The following is a 20,578-nucleotide window of genomic DNA, read 5'->3' on the forward strand; positions in this document are numbered from 1 at the left end:
GAATGCTTCAGTTTCAAAACGTAACGTCATAAGCTTAGAATGTCGATATGACAGAAGCCAATCCATAACTAATCTGTCAAACACGACGATGCAGATGGAGGTAAGATAGCTATGAGCCTGAAGTCTGCAATAGCTGTCACAAATTGAAAACAAATGATTATGAAAAAAATTTCAATATTACTGACAATGCAAATTGTTAAATAGTTGCTGAAATAATTGTATCCAAACCTGTACTATTTCCATAAAATTGTTTTGTCGAGTCTGTCGTTTTCAAATGTGGAGACAGCTATAATTACGCAATGAAATGAAAAAATGTAGCCATTTAAACGACAAATGAAATAGAATGATAGAATAAATAGTAAAATAGCATTCACAGGTGTACATATACTTTGCATTCGCAATGTTTGTCAGAACCACGTTACCCACCAAAATTTCGTAGACAAGTACGGGTAATAACAGTCTCACACTTGTCGATGTATTGATTAGATTGTCCGCGCTAGATTAGGAAAAAGGCACAGCACGGTAGCGAAATCCATTATCGATTTCTTCACATCGTATTATAAACTAAAGGAATGGCAAGAAAACTGTTCCGGGTTAGGAAGAAAAACTGACCATTTGACGTACTTATCCGCCTGGGTATGCGTGGTGGTCAATCCAGTAGCGGGCCAGCCGCCGTTGACTTGCATAAGTTCCTGCGCGTGTTCCAACGCACATTTTCTTCTGCTTGTCCGTCAACTTGGAATCGTCGCAGGCAATAGGGTGAAAGACGTGCACAAAATCAGGATCAGGTGCCCGGAAAACGGTCAAATCTGGGCAGGCTACTGTTCGATCGTAGAGGTCGACATCTTCTTGGCCCCAGCCATGAATGGACGTGTTCATGCCACCCACCCTCTCCAAGTCACTGCGATAGACGCTAACGATACCAAAGCCATAGAAACGCCAGTACCCCCGATCATCGTCGATTTCGAAGACATCATCAGGGATTTCAGAGTCAATAGAAGAGGTCAGTGGGGCTCTGAAAGACGGATCAAACTGACTGAAAACAATGGGAAAGTACACTTGACGGCCACGTATCGTATGCGATCTGATGTGGTGCAACGTTTTCTCTGTGAAAACCATATCCACGTCAATAAAGGCTAACAGGCAATCATCTTCGACTTGACAGCTCGATTTGCCCGTTTCCAAGGCAGCTGCACGAGCGAACGCTTCTTGGCGCTCAATCAGTTCCACTTGAAGTTTGCGACCGCGAATTCGCCTTTGAAAGGCCTGTACGGTGCTCTTGATCTCATCAGATGGATCGTCGTTTTCCATTGTAGGGTACAGGACAATGACCAGCCGAACATTTTCGTCAGGTTCTACGCAGACGCGTTGAAAATTTTTCATAAAACGCTGAAAAATGGCCAACCGGCCGGAGAGCGGTAGAACAAAATGTATCCTATTGGAAGACTCGTAAGCGACTAGAGGGCTCCTACGCAATTGCAATGGTCCAAACGCCTGCTGAAGGTACGCATGTCGCCGGACGGGAAATATCATTTTTCGCCCTCGGTACTTCTTGTACACCAAGAGCAAGTCCAGTATGTAGTCAACACCGAGTCGCGGGTTGACTCGATAATATCCGTAAAGTAGCTCTTTGAAGTCAATGACACGACCTCTTTCTTTTGAGATGGCATTGATCCCTTCCATGACTTCTCGTATCACATCCTCCACGCCTTCGCGTAACGGAGCGTCGATGGCGCGCCTTGGGTTAACAGTTTCCGTTGAATCGACGGACCGCGCTAGGAAATTCCAAGTCAGAATTTCATTATCGTCTTGTGGTATAAATTTGTTTAAACTGGGTGCCAATCCTAAGAGAGCAAACGCAAACAAAATGACGGAAATAAATTTACCATTGTTTACACAAAAGCTTTTACCCAGCGTTTGAAGATCGTTCACGTCAGGCGGTTCCCATGATGGCCCGAGACGTTTGCGGAGTTGTTCAGTTGAACTGGCCATTTCTCTTCGAATTTTGAGCCCTTCATAGATTTTCTCTCGTATAGAAACTCCCTAGAAATCAAATCCGACTATTAGCAAAGCTTTTAAAAAATTGTGTTTATGCTCAAACGGCGCACCTGAAGGAAATTGTTAAGTCGGTACATGTACGCATGCTCTTTGATGGGATGCAATGTGATGGCTCGGTGAACTTCACGAGATTTCAATGGCCCGGTGAATGCCGTCCGACCACTAGAACTGTGATGGAAGATGTTCTGCATCTGTTGAAAGGATAAAAGAAAAGTTAGTCAAGCGAATTGCAAGGAGGCAGGTGTAACAGGATACGTTGTTGGCTTGACTGCTGCTGCCGGCCAAGGAGCCTTGCCTGACGTAACGTGACGTTTTTCAGACAACCTACACAAAGTAACTAGAGGACCTGTACGTTTCTCAAATTTCCTACTGGTTTTTGGGAGAGTCGGTAACACACAATTCCCCTCACAAGTATTCGATTACTGGTGGGCAACATGAGCGAAAGTTCTTCTTGGCCAGGAAATGATTGTATAACTTATACAAAATTTCTTATGCAAAATGCCTCTATTTACATCCCTCGTCTTTCTTTTCCCAGCTGTGCAACGTGTTTTATTCAACTCAATGCGGAAGTTTTAAAATTAGATTCTGTGTTGGTACGACTGAGTGCAGCAGAAATCGAGCACAGCATAAATACCTCATAAGACCAGGTGCAAGGGATACCGGCAAACTTTTGAACACATCTCCCCAACTCGACATCTTCGTGTGTGGTGTAGAGATTCCTCAGGCAGTCTTTGACGTGCGGTGCCACGCGAGACAGGGTGACGTGACTAAATATCATTCCAGGGCCCCCCATGCAATAGTTTTCGTCATATTCGAGGCTCAGCAAACCGAATTCTTCCTGCAAAAAAAAAAAAAACACGCAAAAGAATTTTTGTTATTATCATTTTAAAATGGAATGAACATAAATATACAGCAGCAATGATGTTTCCTCGTACCGCAATTCCTTTTCCGGCCTGCCCAATGAATCTGGCTTGACTGCTATTAATGTTTCTCAAGAAGACTTCCAGCCGTTCGGTTTTTACAAATACATCGTCGTCAGCTCGCATAAACCACTCGAATTTGTCCCCATAATTTTCATACATATACTTGAGCATCATGAATGACTTTTTTTGAGGTGGGTAGGAATCATCAACACCTTTAAGCCTGACTACTGGCAATTCATCGGTAGCATTCTGTGAGTCAGAAGTGAAAAAGAGCAATTTGCCAGGAACTCTGGTGCCCCATGTCTCATAAACTGCCCTTGCTCTGGTTGATATGTACTTGTCAGCTGTCATGACTCCAACCAAGAGTAACTGTCTGCTTCTTGTTTCAACTTCTGTTCGTTCTTGAATGTTTACTTTTAACTTTCGATGAACTGGAGACAACTTGTATGGCACACAAGCACTAGTTGAAATGAGTAATGACTGCAATTGGCTGGCCAAAACAATTCCAATAATGAGACCAAAGAAGAATTTGACCACCACAGCCCACCTATTCCACACTCGAGGGAACAACTTGATGTGGAAGCCACCAGCCACTCCATTGTGGCTACCACCAGGTCCAGGTCTGGGCTTGTAAAACATCTTCACCAACCAATTCTTCACTAACGATGTGAATTGAAACGACAAAAACACGTGTTATCTCAACGAAACGGACGTGATAACACTCATTTTAACATAACACAATGTCAAGTTAAAAGACATTTCCTGGTTAAGGTATACTACATGTCGTCACAAACCAAAATGGAGACGTCAACCAGAACTGAAAATCCACAAGAAAAGAAAAGACAAATAAATACAAGGCCACAGTAGATGTAAAGAGAAGAGATTTATTAGCTGACTTCCCGACGTGACGCCTGGCAAATGACTGGCGATTTCTGCTAGAGACAGGAGTCCGCTTTGAGCGACCTCATCTGAACAAACATTACACTGCAGTCCTCTGGTCTTTTAAGAAAGATATAGAAAATACAATCGTGAAGGCAACAGAAGCAAATTTTTGCATTCAATCAAGTCTCAAGGGCAAAAATGTGAAATTAGGGCTTGACAACTATGCAACAAAATTTTAAATAATACAAAATTACAGTTTCGTCCATAACAATAACAAAAAAAATCATGTCTGTACATACTATTATTGAATATTGCAGGATCAGCGAATTCTTCTTCAGTAGCCAGCAACAATCGACGTATCTGGTGAAGTTCTACCTGCCGCGCTACCTTTCTAAACATGTTTTAACCTAAAGAATACAAAATGTAAAAGAACGAGTGTGAAATTTTGATTTAATCATGAACACGAAGAGTAATTTAATATTTTTTCACCCTTCAGTTCAGACTTAGCTCTTAGTTAGCTTTCCAACGGAGAATATCCAGTTGGTTGTTTTATCCAGAAGTTGCTTTATCCCGAGGTCTAAGCTGGGGGGGGGGGGGGGGGGGGGTATTCTGCCAAATTGCTCAAACTGTGGTTCATGTATTTGAATGATAATTCTACAAAATCTTTATTAGCACTGTGTTTAGTTCTATTATGAAAGAAAAGAAATAAGTTCAGTAAAACCAAAATTGCAGAACAGGAAGGCTTCAAGATCTCGAGTTCCATACACTTGCAGTACAAGACCAAGCTCGGAGGCTTCTTCAGCCTTTTGACAAATCAAGCATAACTGCAGATTTGTTCAATAGTGACAAAAATCTGTTGAATTTTTAATTAATTTTGAGAACTATTTACATCCTCATTTAATTTTTATTAACGAGCATTTGTATTCGCAGCTCGTCGTCTAGAACAAGCCGTTGTTGTAACTGATGTTTCTGAACAAGTTCCTCAAACGTTTCAGGCTCTTATACCTTCGATAGCATACACGTGTATCTGAATCTCAAAATACGTGGATTTTTCAAATATATCGAAGGATTGTCCCGTTTTTTTTTTTCTTAAATATAAACTTATGGCGCAAAAACAGTCATCAGCTTATTGGCGCCAAAATTTTCGGCTGCAACAACAACATTGGACGTTGCCAAATTCTTAATTTTCATCTTCGGAATTTTGCCTAGCAATAGAAAATTTTAATTTTTCGTTCGGAATGCGTGTGGTACGCTAAAAATACAAAAAAAGACGAAGCATAGAGGACAGTGCTAAAGGATGGGTATACAGAAACTTCTGGATGGTGTGTAAAATAAAGCCTGCTGAAATACTACTCTCTATCGGGCAAAAAACTTAAAAAAAAAAAAATTTTAACATAGCGGAAACAATAGAAGCCAGCAATTTGAATCCACACAGAAGAATATGACCGATTTTTGGGAGCCGTCGTCACTTGTGAACTTCTGTTGCGAAGGCCGAATATATATACGATCGTTTACTTGGAATTGTTGCTAAGCCACGAGTTCCATAAAGAACCCAGTGGCGGGCAAATCGGTTTCTATAATTCACGTCAGAACGCTGTCCTGTGTGATTATCATTTCAAATTTTTCCAACGAAAACATACAAACCCTACTGCCCAGATAATGCGAATTCCAACTGTAGAAAAAAACGACGTCACAACATGTCAAAGCGAGTAGAAAGAAAAGAAGGAAAACACACACACACCCCGGACGTCATAAGTCAATCAAGTTCTTCATCCTGTCAGATGATGGCGCCTTTCATGTTTATGTTTATTATTATTATTATTATTCTTTTCAATCTTGGCGACTACGTCAAAGAAAGACAGAGAAGAAACTTTCTTTTTTTCTATTCTTTTATATCCATTTTATTTGAATTTTTTTTCATTTACGTTTCACGACCGTTTGCGTCGCTCCCGGCTGCTGCTGAAGCAGTCCAATCACGAATTCCCGGAAGCTGTTGCAGCAGTGAACCAGTTTTCTCGCCCTCTCTTTTCTCTCTCTCTCTCTCTCTCTCTCCCCTTTCTCTCTTCTGCTGCTGCGGCTGCCATCATGAGACGTGAGAGACGTCCCACATGTTCGGCTCGGAGCGTCCAATGCGCTTAATGTGTGTTGCTTTTCCAGGAAATCGAAAGGGCCGCTTTTGTCAACTAGCGAAAAGCGCGCAGAGTACGATATATTGGAGAGCGGGAGAGAGCGTGAGCTTCTAATACCACCGTACCCAAAGTAAACTCCAATTCTGCGAGACGCTCACGATGTATAGAATACCATAACCGATTGCAGTTTGCAAACGGCGTTTTCGGTCGGGTCCCGAAAGAGCTTTCCCTTCAGCGTTCGTTCCTAATTAGCATAGACGGCGTGAAGCGATTCTACACAGTACCATTTCGTGATGCGTCTATATTTGTAACACGGCTACCCCCCGCCCCCACCCCCCTTTATCTCCTCTTTTCGCTTTGTTTAACGTGCACACACAATAAACATATTACCTCATTGGCGATAAGTTTATATCAAACAGAGTTGATGTCAGAACTAATCTTGGAACGGCCCCTTAAATAACACGTTGAGCCTCGTCAAATTTTGATCGGGAAAATCAACATAATCTCCAGATAACATCCAACATCCACACGATAAAAAACAACGAGCGTACAATAACGTTTTTAATCAGCAACACGAGTTAACGCCAAAAAACGGACCGCCGTCGTTTCGGATCGATGATTGCTGGGCTGGGCCACCTCGTTTACCCATCGTTTTACCAGAGATGCTTGCCCTTTAGTTGATGAATGTCATTAACGCAGTGCACGCTATTTCAAAACGTGACCGTGAGTAGGCGGCTACCTCCTCCTTATTCAAACGACAGCTAACGGGCATAGATGTATTGTTGTAAAACCCAACCGCAACACGAAGATAGGTTGTACATCATATTCATCGATTTTAAACCGAAATCCGTGTGTCTTGAACGTTCGTTCTTTTCTTAAAATATTATTGGCACTCCTTGTTGCGCAGTGGGTTTCAGTTTTTGTTTTCCTTTCTATTCCACGAATTTTGACGAACGCGTCATCACCAAAAAAGAGCGTAGGAAGCCAATCCCCTTCGTGTTTCAAGTAGCCTAGTTTGGGGTTCGTTTAAAACTACTAGCAAGTTTGTTATTTTTTTTTTTTTTTTTTTTTTTTTTTCCTGTTATTTCTTTAAATCTCGAGATAAGAGCAGTGGTAGAAAAGAGAGACAGAGTTCTAGGAAAATGTGTTTGGTCGTCAAGCAAGCGCGTGTGATCTCTCTGGCTGCACACGAATCGTATAATAAATCTGCTCCAACAGGATATGCCACTTACTGTATAGAACCAAGGCGTCGCTTCCATCCATCTTTTTTTTCTTTTTTCTTTTTCGAAACACTGATGATAAAAAATGAAGCTCATTTCATTTCCTCACGAACCACTCAACATGCCCCACAACGTAACAAGGGCGTCTTTCCTTTCCACGTGTGTGGACACAACGAAAATTGTCTGTACTTTTTTTTTTTGCTATTTGCATATTATTAATGACAAGAGTGGCGGCGGTGCGGGGGGGGCAAAAAAAAAAATGAAATACCGAGTACGTGACACCATTTTGAAGCTGAACGGCGTCTCCAAGAATTAGAAGGAAAAAAAAACGAGCTTTCTCTTCGATATCACATTATTGTTTTCAGTTGTAGGTGTATTACGTAACAGGCTAAAGGCGTCATACCTTAGGCTATCCGAGCAACTAGGCGGCAACTCACTAGCACTTAACTGCACGTTCTATCGCCGACCACTTACGTTTTGCTACTGCTGGAAAGAAAAAAAGAGTGCACATCATTGCCATTTGCAAAAAAAAGAAAAAATAAATAAATAAAATGGAACATTGATCGATTTTCACGCTCGAGTTGTTTATTTTTTTTAAAGGAGATCAACTGGAAAAAGCTTTTGTTTTTCTTTTTAATTGAAGAACAAATAAAAAAAACAACGTAATTTTAAGGGATGTTCTGATTGACTAGCACTGGCAAGTGTTTAGACACACCTGCGTGTTTTACGTTGAAAAAAGAAATCGATTTTTTAAATATTGAGGTTAGAACACGCCCATTGTGGGATGGAAGCTAAAGCAGGACGTGAGATCAAATCAATTGGATAGGTCAGAAGGATGAGTTTCCTTGGTCCTGCTAAAATGTGCACGATTGAAGTTTTCTCGTTTAATTAGCATCCCATTTCCAGGAAGACCTCGTGAATCGGAAGGCACTTCTAAGGTCTTTGATGTCGGGGAGAATTACCTTTGATCGTTTTTTTTTTTTTTTTTTTTGGCTGCATCCCAAGACCCTAATTGTTTCGCCCGGTCAAAATGCACCCGATCTCAGTTCAACAGCTTTCTTATTATTATTTTTTTTTTCTTTTTCTTGAATTGATGATGAGATTTCATGCAGCATTTAATCAAGTCCGCTTACGTCACAAATTTGGGCAGACATGGCTGGAATTTGACCGTCTCTCGTTTTGTGTGCCAAGTCTAGCGTAGATCATAATTCAAGTTCGGAATCATTTTATGTTACTCAACGTTTTATTGTTGCCGTGCACACATACTATATACTCTTATCTCTGCAACAGTAAAAAAAAAAAAAAAGAAAAAAAAAGAAAAGAAGGACTTGATAACCTCATCGGGGCCATTAAAACTCAGACTTGCTGACTGAGCAACGACAAACAAGTGCAACCTGTCATAAGTACATCTTGTTTTCCAGGTATTTTCGTCGGGGAAAAAAATACACATAAAAACAAACCACTTTTCAATGCATTTAGTTTTGTTACAGGGAAATGCCGGAGACATGACACACACAGTCTGTCGAAAACGATGAGGAGATGCAACGTTCTTGTGCTCGCAAAAAGCCCAATCTCGACGCACAGCTCCCAAACGTCTCAACTGAAAAGAAAACAATCGTTAGACGAAAGAAGCGACTCGATGACGTGCTCGGGCAAAAAAAAACAAAAAAACAGAGGCACGGGATAGAACAACAAATGCCTAATCTTAAAAAAGAAGGGACGAACGGCGTCTCTTTCGTTCGATTGTGTGACAGGGCCAAAATCTTTTCAATCAACAGCCAATATGAACTTTTAAAAGATGGGGAAGAGGCTTTGCCACTTGATGGGCCGACGCTTGAAAACTTTGACAGCCAACTGCATAGTGGAGCAATTTCAGGCTGCGAAGCGCAATGTTGGCACCGTGTCAATCGCCGTCCCGCAAACATCAGCAGCTCGTGATACAGCCCCATTTTCCCGACCGTGTCTCTCGGCACAAACTCGAAAGAGACTCATCTTCTTCTTTGTTTTGTTTTCACTTTGTTTGAAACCATTAACTTCATTTTTCTATTTGTTTTGTTTTTTTTTCTTTCAATTCGAGAAAATTGGACGTAGCAAAGGGGGGCCATCAGTTGGGCAAACGCAGCTCGTTATAATCACAGGAAATTACACGTTTTAAGTATATGAATAAAGGTTATGTTTCTCGAATGTTTTTTTTTTTTTTTTTTTTCAAAAACGAGTCTTCAACAACCTTGACATGGTTCTTCTTTTAGGATGTTGGATAGATTACGTGCCTAATGAAAAATGAAATAGAAAAGTGTGTTGCGCATCAACGTATAATCAGCCTATACGACAACCTTCACAGCTCCTTAAGAAAACAAAAAAAAAAAAAAACGTCGTGAAACTTTCGTGTTTCCGAGAAATAGTTGATAAAATGCGGTGAGAGTTTTGACGGAATACGCAGGTTGTTATGTATTTAAAAAAAAAAAAAAAAAAAAGAAAAAAGTGAGACCTTTTTATTTCTAAAGTTAGACACACGGTGGCGAAACTTCTACGCTGCCACAGCGGAGTATCTCTTACGTCCCCGCTTTTCGGAAATACCTTTCCCCCCATCAAACTATTTAAAGTGCATTGAGCCGACCCTTATCGAGCGACGAAGGGGGCAGTGAAAAAACTCACGCGTTTCATTTTCGTCTCGAATGAATATTTTTTTTTTTTTTTTTTGTGTGTGTGTGTGTTTGGTTTTCTTTTTTAGTTCACCCATTTTAGGTCTTGTATTGGCAGCCGATTTCGAGGCTTTCCTGGAAATCATTTCGGTTTGAGACGTGCGCGCTGTGTTGGCCAACTTAAGTCAACTGAAATGAAAAACACGAGAGACGTCCACCTGGTCACATGGAAAATGCAACAAAAAGAAACAAAAAAAGGGGAAAAAAAGATTAAAGCTAAAAAGAAAAAAGAAAAAAAAAGAAAAAAAAAAAATGTCGTTCACTTCTCGCATCTCCTTGGTGAATTGCTTTTTGGCGGTGATTTATCATCAAACCGACTAGCCAAAAAAAAAAAAAAGAAGGATTACCGACAAACTAATGAGACCGCGAAATTTGAATGTAAATATTTTTGCGCGCGAGGGCAAAATCCTGGCGTATTTCATTTGTTTTTCTTTCGGTTTTTGATAATGCGAGTTCGTCGTCATCAAAATAAAATTTAAAAAAAAATCCCCCACCCTTAGGTAAAATTAAAAAAAAAAAAAAAAACGAATAAGAAACGAGTATAACCAGATAGATTTTTCTTTAAAAAAAAAAAAAAAAAAAGAACATTAACAAAAGAAACTTGAAACTGGATGTTCGGCTTTTGTTTCTTTTTCTTTCTTTTTTTTTTTTCTTCGCAATGTCCATGCAGTTCCAGGAATGGCTGTCCACTGTTTGACGCTCGATAGCCGTGTGTCAAGCGAATCACGTTGAACAAGACTCTTTGCTCTTTTCATATAAAAAAAAAAAAAAAAAAGAAAATAAAAACATTTTCGGAGGTTGTTTAACTCTTTCTTGTTTTTCTTTCTATCGCCATATATTCACGTCTCCGCATTCCAGGCCGCAGATCTCCACTAGCCGATCGATCGCTTTCGCGCATGTGACTTTGATGCAGTCACGCCCACGATTCGTTTTTTTTTTTTTTTTTTTTTTTTGTGAAACATCTTGCTCTCAAATTCTCCCCCTCCTCCCCTTTTTTTTTTTCATTTTGAATAATTTCTTCTTGTTTTGGTTTGAACAACGAAGTTTTCGCGTTCAATATCAAAGAACCGACTCTGATGTATTTCAGCACATGCGGCTGCTCGTTTTTCAATTGCAATCTTTTTTTTTTTTTAATGATCGTTCATCTGCTCTTTGATGAGCCTAATAAATAATCCTATTAAGATGATTAGATTTTCCGCGAATCGCCCTAATGTTCGCAAAGAGCGGCACTCCTATAACAATCGGCCAGGCGGATCCCGAAAATAAACGAAAAAAAAAAAAAAAGAAAATGATAACACCCCCCCCCCCCCCTATCCTTATCGATGTGATGGTATCTGATGTAGGTATAATAAAGTTCAACGAGTACGCCGTATGTTTTTAAGGGACGCTTGAAAAAAAAAAAAAAAGAAATCAATGCCACCCTTTTATAAGGAACGACGCCGAGGGTCTTCCACGAATCGAGTCCTTGATCGTCTCTCGGAGAGATGTCCCAAATCTCCTTTCTCTTTACGAATCATGCGCATATCTCCTCAAAGATATAACACACACACACACACACACACACACAAAAAAAAAAAAATGTTATATCGTACATAAAGAGAGGGTTACGAAACGAAATCTTTTCTTCAGTTGATGAGATTTCTCGTTGGGCGCGCGCGCCTCTCGTCTCCGAGAAAAGCAAATTAAACGGGAGTACCGGGAATACGGTACAGCGACTCGGCAGCGCCCAAGCAAAATATAATACATCGTTTCTAATAATAACGCTTCGCCGAAAAGCTGTGAGGAGCGGGGGGTCGAAAGAAAAAGTATTTATCGAAATAGCCAACAAAAGAAAAGAAAGAAAGAGAGTCGAGCGAACGAGAGATCACACGGCCAACGAAATAAATACTCGCGTCAGCCAAAAAAGGATATAACAGAGCACGAGAAAGAAAAGAAAAGCAAAATGGATGATGTATAATGAAGGCCTGGCGTAAAGGGGAGAAAACCTTACGACGCTCGTTAACAACATTGCCATTCACTTGGGCGATGATGATGAAAAAGAAGGCCGGCATCAAGAGGACGTGGCACCGCTCCCGTTTTTCTTTTCTTTTTTTGGGATACATATATAAAAAAAAAAAAAAAGAAATTCGAGCGGAAACGGGGGGAGGGGGGGGTGAGGGAAGAAGCGTGTAAATGTTCACTTCCGGTCGTCAACGAATCGTAGATGACAGGAAGGGAGGAAACGGTTGAAAATTGGGAGTTGGTTCGGCTAAAACTACGAAAAAAAATAAAATAAAATAATAATCAAAAGCGACGGTGGGCAATTCTTCACGTACCGCGTGACATCGTTGCAAGAACTTGTTGTTCCATTGTCCGTGCAAAAAAAAAAATATATATATACGGTGGGCGGGATGCGTCTGCGACTGTCACGTCGTGTTCACTTCTTCAAATTTTCAAATTAAAAAAAAAAAAACGGAAATACGCGCAGCATTTCGCGTTTTCTCGTGGCGAATCTCCGGTTGTCGTGACTAGCTCTTTTCATCCGTGATTAAACACAACTCCTCCCTGGGAAAAAAAAAAAAAAAAAAAAAGATTCTAAGGAGATAAGAGAATTCAAGGAATTCTATTCTCTCGCTTTGTGCGCCAATGTGTTACCTAGTGACACTTTTTTTTACGAGCGAGAAAAAAAACAAACAAACAAAAACAAATCGTTATCGAACGCGAGTTAACAAAAAAAAAAATCACGACATTGCCTCCTACTAATTAGAACGATGCGCAAATTGCAAGGCAATCGCATCCCGAAAAGTATATGTAAAAAGCGGCCGTTGAATGGAGTACAAATGAACGTCCCTGTAAAAAAAACAAAAAATAAAAATAAAAATAAAAATAAAAGCAAAAGAGAGAAAATCATTTGAAAATATTCACATATATAATAGACTGTATTACAGAATTTCTATATATAATTCTTTGAATTTTTCTTTTTTTTTTTTTTTTTTTTTCTTTTTTTTTTTAGTTTTGTTGAGAACATCGGTCATTGAAATCTTTCCTTTTTTTTTTTTTCTCTGCGTTTGTGTGTGTGTTTTGGTGACAAGAAAAAGAAAAGAAAATACACGTTTACCAACGAAATTTCAGAAATCATGTGTTGCGGATGAGCCGGGGTAGTAAGGAAACACGAAAAACAATTAAACGCCGCAGGGTTGAGGGGGGGGGGGGGGAGATATACAATTAATTTAAAAGAGAAGATTTAAAAAAAAAAATTTCTCAATCAAAATACAAAAAATTTTTTTTTTCTTTCTTTTCTTTTAAATCAAATAAAATTTTCGGGGGGGGGGGGGGGAGGGGATAAAAAAAAATAAAAAAAGAAATAGCGCATTGTTGGCAGGGATGTTTTTGTGTGTTTGTCGGGCACGTAGACATAAAACATGTACGAGAATCAAAGAAAAAAAAAAATACAGCGATGAAAAGAGGGAGGAAAAAAAGCTCGTTGACGCATAGCGTCTATGAAATGCAATGCTTACATATCGGGACGATTAATGAAATGATGACGTCATATGTACACAAGACGTCAAATAAAATGAATGCACTGTGTCGTTTTTTTTTTGTTTTTGTTTTTTTTGTTTTTGGCCGGGGGATGTTTCAACAAACAACATCGCGCATTTAATCTATTTTTTTCTTTCCTCCATACGACAATTGACGATTGGTCGAAAGGAAAAAAAAAAAAAAAAAAAAAAAACAGTTGAAAAACGGGATTGACTTTTGTGAACCGTAAATAAACAAACCCACATAAATAATAATAATAATAATTAAAAAAAAAAAAAAGGAATGTTGAAATTCTTTTGTCCCTTTCCGGAAAAAAAAAACAAACTATATCGCCCTGCACTTTTTGTATCATCATCAAAAAAAAAAAAAAAAAAAAATATGCAAAATGCAAAACGTGGAGCTCAAATAAAAATGTCAATGCTGAAAGGGATACTCGTTCAAAAAGGACTTGATGGTGGGAGGTATGTTGGCGGAAGACGATGGCGACAAAGACGAGTTGGCACTGGTCGATCGGCGACAGTTCCACGCCAGCCGGCACAGGTGTTTCAACGGCGGGCAGTCGCGCATCAAAGGCCGGATGAGAACAACTTCAGAGTGGACTTGCCCGCTATTGTCCAGCCAAAACTGGTTTCGTTTTTTTTTTTTTTTTTTTTAGCGAAAGAAAAAATTACAATCATGAAAATGAAAAAAAAAAACAAACAAAAATAATATGATGGAAAGTCAATCAATCAAACGTCCATTTGTCATGGAGCCATTTGGCGCAGATCGATGTTTTGGGTGTTTTACCTGTCCTTTGTCACGACATTGCGACCATTTGGCAACGTAATGGTCGACCAGGTCGAGGACGGTCCTAAAGCGCGGCAAGTGGTCGGCCATTCCCGTGTTGCTAGCGTCCAGTCGGAATCCTCGACTCGAGTAATGAATTCGCACGCTAGTTGGACCCTTGTCAGTTTGAAGGCTCAGGGCGTACAGGTACCGGGCATCTGAAGAATCACGAACTAAAAATGTTCCCACCTGTTTTTTTTTGTTTCAAAAAATTTCAAATGTCGTTTTTTTTTTGTTTTTGTTTTTTGTTTTTTTTTTTTTAACCGGTTGAATCCAAACACGAACGTCCAGATGTTAAACAGAAAAAAAAAAAAAAGAAAAACCCTAAACAGATGACTCCTTGAAAATGCTAAAGCGCAAACATTTCGATTTTGTTTCAATTGATTTTCCGAGGTTTATCGAAAAAGAAAATAAAAACAAAAGTAACAAACTTGTTGGCGGCTTGTAACGTGACCTTGTCCTAATCATTACGCGTTGTCGTTCAAAAAATTCATTTCATTTTCGTTGGCGGTAAACGATAAAAACAGAGAGCGATTATTTTTTTTAAATTATTATTTATCTAGGTCGAAAATTTCAATTTGCTCGCTAATTTAACGCGGCGATATGCCGATATAAAGCAAAAGCCAATCACTCAAGTTAAACTCTTCGATTTTTTTCGACAATGGAACGGGCTGCCCCCGTTCATGTGATTGACAATTCATTTTCCATTTGCCTTTCACTTTTATGCATCGACGCTTAAATTCTATCCACGTAAAGCTGGAACACGCTTTTTTTTCCTTGTGTGTGTATGTTCCACCCACATAAATGTGGGTTACGGCACAGCGGGAGCGATCGTGAATAATAATAGTAATCATAAAAAAAAAAAGGCACAAAATATGCACAACACCTTTTCAATACCTGGAAATAGGAGTGACCCAATTCCAAGAAAAAACTAAACATTTTTTTTTTTCGGTTCCAGTCGACTTTGTTATACTGGAACTTTTTTTTTTTTTTTTTTTTTGGCAAAAAAAAAGGGAGAGGGAGGAGGAGGGGAAACCTTTCTCTATTATTCAACCTAAACCGTTTTTCTAACAAAAAAAAAAAAAAAAGATGGCCCTCCAGGCGGTGTAGGCCCACCGTGACGTTGCAGCTTTCAGGTACTTTGTTAAGATGTACTACAAGTTTGAAATTCTTCTTCTTCTTCACAGTGGGTAACACAAACTCTCCCTTCTCCTCAAAAAAAAAAAAGAAAAAAAAAAGCAACCCCCCCCCCTGACTTTCTCGCGGCAACAACAACGTCCTCGGCCCTACACCTCCATACTACACCAAGCGCAAAATGTCCATTACTTTTAGCCTACAAAATAATACTAATAAAAAAAAAAAAAAAAAAAGCCAGTCCTATAACCAAAAACTGAACTATTTAGGCTACTAGGTCAATCCTAACACACTTCAAACGCGAACATCATTTTCATAAAAGAAATCAAATAAAAAAAAAAAGATAAATTCATTTCGTTTCTTTCTTTTTACCTTTGTGTTTTGCAAGAGTTGCATCGACTCTTTCCAAGAAAGGTGGCCGTAGTAATATCCGGAGAGGCGGAGTTGGTGTGCCACAATAGACAAGCGTTGCAAATCGTCGTCTTCTCGTGCCACGTCCGTCATGACGGAGGTGGCAATTTCCGGCGGATGCAATGGCAACGCGTCGCCGCCGCCGCTGCTGCTGCTGTTGCTGTTGCTGCAACTGGAAGCAAGCGGATTGTTATTGTTAGACGTGTGCACAGACTTCCGTCGGTGGGGAGGAGGAGGATGACGCAAGAAGCCGGGCAACGCTTTCTCGTCACTAGCACCGAACGGGATCTCAATCTGGAGCCGGAACGGATGTCGATCGATCGTCGCCTGCTGGAAAGCCGACGACGAGGTCCAGCATGACGGCCTCTGATGCGGCACAGTCACCACCGACACGTTCAGTCTCGACGGCGAACGGCCAGCCACGTCGGACGGAGCACAACCACTGCAACACAGATCGGCCAGCGCGTCCGGCCGTCTGTCTATGCTGATGATGGTCGACTCGTTCACTTGCACGATGGATCCGCCCGACCAGTGTTGACGCACCTTCACTTTGGGCAGCGACAAGTCGAGCGGCTCGACGTGCTCGCAATCGCCCGCTAGCGGATAATCGTAATAGGCAGCGCCCGCTGCGCCCGACGTCGCGTGAACCGACTGGTAGTCGTCGTGATCGCACGAACAGCCGGGCCGTTTGCGCTGCTGGATCGGCTGCGTCGTCGTGCACGCGTTGGCGTAGGTGAAATGCGGCGGTACGGCAGCCGCTTCTACTGTCGCTTCCTCCGAGGCCGTTGATGGAACGACGACTGAGCCGCCGCTGGCCAGCACGTTGAATGGATTGGTGGGGCTCCAGCAAGTAGAGGCCGCAACAATAGCGGCCGCAGCAGCAGCAGCAGCAGCAGAAGCAGCTGTCTGCTGGTGATGGCGTCTAGCTGGCGGCAATGCTGCCGATGAAGAACAAGAGAAAGCTCCTCCGCTACCTTGGCTGGTGCTGGTGCTGCTGCTGCTGCTGCCATCTCCCAACATGTTTCAATTTGTTTTGTTTTGTTTTTTTTTGTTTTTTTTTGTTTGTTTGATTTTTTCGTTTTGCTGAGGTGCAACGATGCAAAAGAAAAGCTGTCAAATCGATTGATAAAACACGATAGTTTTGTTGGACGTCCGCAGCAAAAAAAGCGCCAATTTCTTTTGAATTTTTGATATTCCAACCTAAAAAAAAAAAAAGAAAAGAAAGAAAGGAATGCATCTTTAAAATGTGCGTTTCAAATTAAAAAAAAAAAAAAAAATCAAAGATATGAATGACGTTTGATCGTTTCGATTAAAAATTGAAGGGAGGGTGGGAGGAGTTAAACGAGTTTTTTCAGTGTCGTGTTTGATGTGATTTATCTGATGGCATCGTATTCTTTAAACAAAAATAAAAAACACAAATGAAACAAGCCACAATGGATCGGATGGAACACGTTATCAATTAAACGGTTGCAGGTTGAAATCAACACGAAAGTAGGATCAAGGTCGTCCGTATTCAATCTCTTTTCCCGGGAAATCCATACGAAAAACATGACCGCAATTCAACGCGGAATTGATCCAAAGACAAAAATGGACGACCATCGCAAAAGCAAATTCGAAATTTTGGAATATAGATTTCTTTTTCGAAAATGTCAGTTGATTTTGAGGGAATGACATATTTGCTCGTGATCCTATCTCACATAGACGTACATACACACACACACACACACACACCCCAACTTGCTTAATCTCAATCAGGTTTTCTCTTTTTTTGTTTTTTTTTTTTTCCTCAACGCGTAATAGACACAAGATATTGAAATGATCTCATTCCCCCACCCCTTCCCCTGAAACAAACAGGATTTACCGTTTTTTTTGTTTTTTTTTTCAAGATATTTATCATAAGGGCGTGAATTTTTGATGAGGCTATTCAGTCTAAATTCATTTAGAATCCACAAATGAAAAAAAAAAGAAAAAAAAAAAAAGAAATAGAGAATATTTCCAAAATGGATTTCCCTTTTGCGGTGTGTAATCTCAGATTGCAATCCAAGAATGGACGAGTTACCGATTCACGTCCCACATTCCACGTTCGGGGGGAGGCTCGTACGTGCAACCGTCTAAACGAACGAAACGAAAACTCGTCTGCGCGCTTCTGACGAACGAGCGTTCACGCTCATCACGAAATTTCACCATTTCCCGCAATCGTAGAGAGTTAAACTCGTTCTTAAACAAAGTGATCTCATCAAGTTTTTTTTGTTTGTTTGTTTTTTGTTTTTTTTTTCAGTTCTCCCACTGCCTTTCTCGGCACCTCATTTTTGACTCTGTTTTTGTTTTTGTTTTTTGCCTTGAAATCTTTAACGCGCTTAAAAGAGATTCACGATTACGTCAACACGGCATTCACTCAGACCGTAAAACAAAACAAAACAAAGAAGAGCGCGGCTCACCTGAATTTGTTGAAAAACGCCAATCAGATGACACAACACACTAATGACGTAATCCCAAAATGCACCCGAATCACTTTGCAGACCTTCACGCGCGCTTCACATATTAAATAAACAATTGCATTCTTTCTTTTTTCTAATTAAGAAAAAAAAAACCAAAAAAAAAACTTAGTCCGTGTGTGTGTGTGTGGGACACGTCAAAGAAGTCAAGCGCTCACACACACACCAAAAAAAAAACAAACGTGGAGAGAGACGAAGAGAGAGAGAGAGAGAGAAAGAGATAGAGAGAAAGCAGAGAGCAGAGAGATGTGCTAGTTGACTCGTCGGGAGTCGTGACGCCACTGAAGTCGGGATCGGCCACGGTCTCAGTATCAGGACAAAAAGAAATAAAAAAAAAACATAAGACGTCCTCTGGCTGAAAAGGGGGAAGGGCTTGAAAGATAGAAGGGGGCGGTACCCGCGATGTGTGTTCTTGTTTTGTTTCTTTCATTGCCATTTTTTCCCGGAAAATAACGTCGCCAACGTTTGAAAAAAAAAACAAAAAAAAAACAATTTTCTTTCTTTTTTGACAAAAAAAAAGAAAGAGGGAGGCAATATCTGCAGGCGCATTTCGAACGCATTCATGGAAAACCTATTTCGTCGTTGCGTTCGCACTTTTCGTCACCTGCTATTAGGAAATTGATCTCCCCACCTCTCAGATTTTATTTTATCTCGAAAAAAAAAATAAAAAAATAAAAGAAATATATATTTTTTAGGGGGGGGGGGGCTTGTTTTGTCGGCTGGTTTTTCCCTTGTTATGTATTCATTGGAGTCTTGAACGAAATCAAACCGGACGGCAGCGGCGGCTGCGGGAATTCTGGGAAATTTCATCTCGTGATTATATTTTTTTTTTTTTTTTTCTTCTGACTCGGAATAAAAAAATGGAGAATTTCTTTTTTTTTTTTTTTTTTTTTTTTTGAAGCGGAGAAACGGGGGCGTTGGTATCCGTCGATATTTATTTGGATGCGTTTTGCAGTTCGCGAAATCGATTTCTGGAACGCAACTAGCGCGCTAAAACGTTGTGTTGGCAGGAGTGAACGAACCGAGTGCGACGAGCACACAATCGAAAATGCACGGAGCAAAATGCAAAAGATAAGCAGCGTACCATTAACCTCTGCGATCAAACGCCGGGTGAGTGGAGTGGCTCTTATTCGTTTTTGAAATTTGTTGACGGCATCGTTAGAAACATAAAAGAAAAATCAAAGTTTAAACCAACAACTCGTTTCCCACATTTTTTGTTTTGGTTTTTGTTTTTTTCTTCTTTGACTTCCTAAGAAACGCAAATGTTTTGAACGTCAATAACAAATTTGAAAGAGGAAAAAAAAAAAGGAGGAGGTGGAGGACGCACGGAAATACCGAAAAGCAGAAAAACTGGACAAAGAAGACGGACAGGTCCGCTTTTTTCTTAGTCGTTTTTGTTTTCGATACGTTTTTTAAATAAATTAAAAAAAAAAAAAAAAAAAAAAAAAGCAAATTGCTACCGAGCGTTTTAGAAAAGGCCAGCGTTTTTCAAATGCTAGTTGGTAGTATGCCCAGGCCCTCGTTTATGTATTTTTTTTTTCCTAGAACCTCGAAACGCATTTGAGCCATGCAGCCAAGTTATTTCGTTTGAGAGGAAAAGAACAAACATTTTTTTTTTTTTTTTTTTTATGTTTTAAGAAAAGGGTTGAAAAAAAAAAAAAAGGAAGGAAGGGCCACGGAATTATGTTGGGGGGGGGGGGGGGGGGGGGGGGGAGGGAGGGAGAAAAAAAAACCGGTATATTTTACTTGATGTGGTTACGTAATGCATTCAAAATTGATTTCTCGTAACTACACGGGCTGTGATTGCAGACGCACAATTCGTTGAATTGCAAAAAAAAAAAAAAAACAGACATTTTTTTCGCACCGAGTTGAAAGCAAAATCGCACGCATTTTTGGGACGTTTTTCGAAATTGAAATTCCCGCGCTAAAAAGGACGGATCGAAAGAACCCTCCTGAAATTCCCCGCATCAAAACAAAAAAATGTTGCATTCTACAACAGTTCAATTATTAATTCTTCTAGCAGAGAGAGAGAGAGAGAGAGAGAGAGAGAGGCAGTTTTTTTTTTTTATTACAGTTGTCTTGTTATTTATTTGGGTTATAATTATTCATTTCTTTATTTCTTGGGGGAACGATTTATAATATGGACGGCGGACGCGCGTTTTTTTCTGGCCGGTCCACACACGGGCCATAAACGAAACGAGTGAAAAATGGCGTGAGGGGAGGGGCTGGCCAGTTCCACGAAGATCGTTAAATTGAAGCTAAAAAACTGAGAAAACATAC

At 40.2% G+C, this 20,578-nt stretch overlaps 2 protein-coding genes across 3 annotated transcripts; both read right to left on the reverse strand.

Moving 5' to 3' along the window:
• Nucleotides 1–461: 461 nt before the first annotated feature.
• On the reverse strand, nt 462–4,371 carry LOC130700708 (chondroitin sulfate synthase 1-like). Of its 2 annotated transcripts, XM_059496723.1 has the most exons (6): nt 4,353–4,367; nt 2,994–4,270; nt 2,693–2,896; nt 2,109–2,249; nt 1,911–2,043; nt 462–1,844 (listed from the first exon to the last, which is right to left on the reverse strand). In XM_059496723.1, the coding sequence occupies exons 2-6, from the start codon at nt 3,618–3,620 to the stop codon at nt 625–627; spliced, it is 2,325 nt and encodes a 774-aa protein (XP_059352706.1). In that variant the 5' UTR covers nt 3,621–4,270; nt 4,353–4,367; the 3' UTR covers nt 462–624. The 2 variants fall into 2 exon arrangements, with proteins under 2 accessions (XP_059352706.1, XP_057378678.1); XM_057522695.2 differs by having other exon boundaries at nt 2,994–4,371.
• An 8,545-nt stretch (nt 4,372–12,916) lies between these two features.
• LOC130700726 (uncharacterized) lies at nt 12,917–18,565 on the reverse strand. Its single transcript, XM_057522715.1, has 4 exons — nt 18,242–18,565; nt 15,765–17,003; nt 14,220–14,447; nt 12,917–14,057 (listed from the first exon to the last, which is right to left on the reverse strand). Exons 2-4 carry the CDS (start codon nt 16,821–16,823, stop codon nt 13,848–13,850), a joined length of 1,497 nt encoding a protein of 498 aa, XP_057378698.1. The 5' UTR covers nt 16,824–17,003; nt 18,242–18,565; the 3' UTR covers nt 12,917–13,847.
• Nucleotides 18,566–20,578: the final 2,013 nt, after the last annotated feature.

Source organism: Daphnia carinata, chromosome 9, assembly GCF_022539665.2.
Source record: "Daphnia carinata strain CSIRO-1 chromosome 9, CSIRO_AGI_Dcar_HiC_V3, whole genome shotgun sequence".
Taxonomy (NCBI): Eukaryota; Metazoa; Arthropoda; class Branchiopoda; order Diplostraca; family Daphniidae; genus Daphnia; species Daphnia carinata.

What these genes read in the sequence shown, in the direction of transcription:
- LOC130700708 (XM_057522695.2), bottom strand. Translation starts at nt 3,620, where the DNA reads ATGTTTTACAAGCCCAGACCTGGACCTGGTGGTAGCCACAATGGAGTG. An exon ending in AGGCCGGAAAAGGAATTGCG is followed by an intron (nt 2,897 to 2,993) that starts GTACGAGGAAAC and finishes TTTTTTTTGCAG; the next exon opens with GAAGAATTCGGTTTGCTGAG. An exon ending in GAACGATCTTCAAACGCTGG is followed by an intron (nt 1,845 to 1,910) that starts GTAAAAGCTTTT and finishes TTGCTCTCTTAG; the next exon opens with GATTGGCACCCAGTTTAAAC.
- LOC130700726 (XM_057522715.1), bottom strand. Translation starts at nt 16,823, where the DNA reads ATGTTGGGAGATGGCAGCAGCAGCAGCAGCACCAGCACCAGCCAAGGT. An exon ending in AACTCTTGCAAAACACAAAG is followed by an intron (nt 14,448 to 15,764) that starts GTAAAAAGAAAG and finishes AAAAAAAAACAG; the next exon opens with GTGGGAACATTTTTAGTTCG. An exon ending in AATGTCGTGACAAAGGACAG is followed by an intron (nt 14,058 to 14,219) that starts GTAAAACACCCA and finishes AAACGAAACCAG; the next exon opens with TTTTGGCTGGACAATAGCGG.